The sequence below is a fragment of the Nestor notabilis genome, unplaced genomic scaffold (assembly GCF_000696875.1).
Source record: "Nestor notabilis isolate BGI_N333 unplaced genomic scaffold, ASM69687v1 scaffold4949, whole genome shotgun sequence".
Classification (NCBI taxonomy): domain Eukaryota; kingdom Metazoa; phylum Chordata; class Aves; order Psittaciformes; family Psittacidae; genus Nestor; species Nestor notabilis.
Window position 1 is genome coordinate 1 of NW_009942214.1, and position 2,420 is coordinate 2,420.

At 37.9% G+C, this 2,420-nt stretch overlaps 1 protein-coding gene across 1 annotated transcript in view; it reads left to right on the forward strand.

The window, feature by feature from the left end:
• Nucleotides 1-122: 122 nt before the first annotated feature.
• CRLS1 (cardiolipin synthase 1) overlaps nt 123-2,420 on the forward strand; it is a gene marked incomplete at its 5' end in the record, with an annotated part of 4,348 nt that continues 2,050 nt past the window's right edge. The window contains 4 exon segments of the mRNA XM_010021274.1: nt 123-260; nt 863-992; nt 1,449-1,534; nt 2,000-2,102. Coding sequence (XP_010019576.1) covers nt 123-260; nt 863-992; nt 1,449-1,534; nt 2,000-2,102 — 457 coding nt within the window.

Below are 2,420 nucleotides of genomic sequence, written 5' to 3' on the forward strand. Positions count from 1 at the left end.
GCTTTCAGGAGCTTACAAAGGCCGGTTTAACTTAAAGCGTGTGTTTGTCTTGATTAATCCTGTTACGTGCCAAGTCGGGATTTGCCTTCCTGGCATGACGGTTTTGCTTTCTCGCTTTACAGTATGAAAACCCCTGGACCATCCCAAACATACTGTCAATGGCAAGAATGGGTTTGGCGCCAGTTTTGGGCTATTTGATCGTTGAAGAAAACTTCAATGTTGCACTGGGTGTCTTCGTTTTGGCTGGTGTGACGGATTTGGTATGTGTGTATCGGTTTGGAAGTACAGCGGGGATAGCGGTGGGTTATGGTGATCCAATTGGCATGCATTGAAATTCGGATTCCAGGGTAGAGTGGAAATGAATCATACAAATAGTTTTTATATTAGTTGTTTTCTAGAAATGCTACGTATGTCCTTGGCAACATTGTGAAGGGAGCTCGGAGGTGCCCGAAGGGGACTTAGTGCTGCTGGAGCAAGGGGAATGAATATCAGTGTTCCCTGACCCAGCCCCAGGTGGGCATTCTTCAGTCAGTGGTTACGCATTGGTGGTCTGTTACTACGTGCAGGTGTCCCAGGTCCACCCATCATGACAATAATTGTGTGAATTTTAGAACATCAGTCACTCTCTTTTCCTTTTTTTCCTTTTAAAAAATATTACTTAATAATCAGAATTGAATATGCTCAGAGGCTTCCAGAATCTGCAATGCTATGTGAAAAAAAGCATGAAATAGCAGCTAAAGGGTATTTAATTTTAAACTAGCTTTATTGTGTGAAGTTGTTCATAAAATACCTCTGTATATAGTCTGTATAAGCTATTTTTTCTTAGTTTTCTAACAGAAACATTGAACTTTGTTTTTCCCAGTTGGATGGATTTATTGCACGGAACTGGGCTAATCAGAAATCAGCTTTGGGAAGTGCTCTTGATCCTCTGGCTGATAAAATTCTCATCAGTGTGCTCTACGTAAGCCTGACTTGTACAAATCTTATTCCAGGTGAGAAAATGTCACTTGCATGTACTGTATGAGGTAAAGAAGCTGATAATACATGTAGTGTGTCTGATAGGAAAACTATGGCTTGGAACTTTTGCTTTGTCAGTTACACTTTGTCATTTGCTTCTATCAAATAGTTAAAAAACACACCTCACACTTGACCTCACAGAAAGCAGGTGCTGCCATATACAAGACCAACTAGTATATACTGTCATTTTAAAATGTATTTCTTTAAAGCAGTAATAGTGAGTAGCTATGTCAAAAATTCTTTCATGGACTGGATTGTTTTAAGACTTCAGATTAAAACCTTTCAGAAGTCACAGTAAAAATCTTCAGTCACACATAAAACTTGTTTGGAAGAATTTGAGAGTGGTTGTCTCTTGCTTTGTATTTTGTGCTCTTTTTTGTTTTAATCACGCACGTGATTTTTCACTAGATCCTGTTGGCTTGGTTTTTCAGTTCCCCTTACTTCCATGATTATTCTGAGGGATGTAGCGCTCATTGCTGCTGTTTTTTATGTGCGATACAAAACTCTTTCTCCACCGGTAAGTGTATAGCATTAAACAGAATTGTGTAAATATGTAGTCACTGTATTTTTATTAAATCTTTTGGATTTTGACAAATATAAAAAAGTTGGTAAGCCTTCAACAAAGTTGTAACCAAAAGATTTTAATCTTGAGACTTGGTGGTGGCTCAAAACTTGGGTGGTTAACCTAAGATGTAGTGCTGTGGTTGTTCTTTCACCAGACAGATTTGGAAGCAGAACAATATTTCATGAAATAGGTTTCATAAAGATGAGTCAGAGCTACTGATTTTTTCCTGTGTCTAATGTGTAATAAATCATACAAAATTTATTTTTACTTTTTTCTTGTGTTTGATGTGTAGTAAATAAGAGTGGTAGCAGTATAATTCTTTAGTGCTACAGTAGACTTTTCTGTGTTGTGTGAAGAAGTATATCAAATTGAATGTACTAAATTGACTTTTTTCCCCCTCTTTTTCTCATCCAACAGAGAACACTCAGTAGGTATTTTAACCCCTGTTACGCTACTGCCCAATTAAAACCAACATTCATTAGTAAGGTAAGAGTAGTAACTTAACTCCTCAGTGCTTGGGGTGGTGTGTAGTTTGGATGGAGGGGGCTGTTTCCTACTACCCCTGAGTGCAGTTTCAAAATAGTGCCAACCGATTTGGAGGCACTTTACATCTTGAAAGCTTTTCAGCTATGCTCTGTCAAGAGTGCATGCTAATTTTGAGTGTGTATAGTTCAGTTGAGTGTATAGTTCGTTAAAACAGGCTCCTAAATAAATTTTCTGTGTATAGACTAATACTTAAACCAGTAATAAAAGTGTCTGTTTGTATTCCTTGCATAGTACACGTCTTCATTTTGGTCACATTTCCTATTTTGCTTTTATCAGATGAACACAGCGGTTC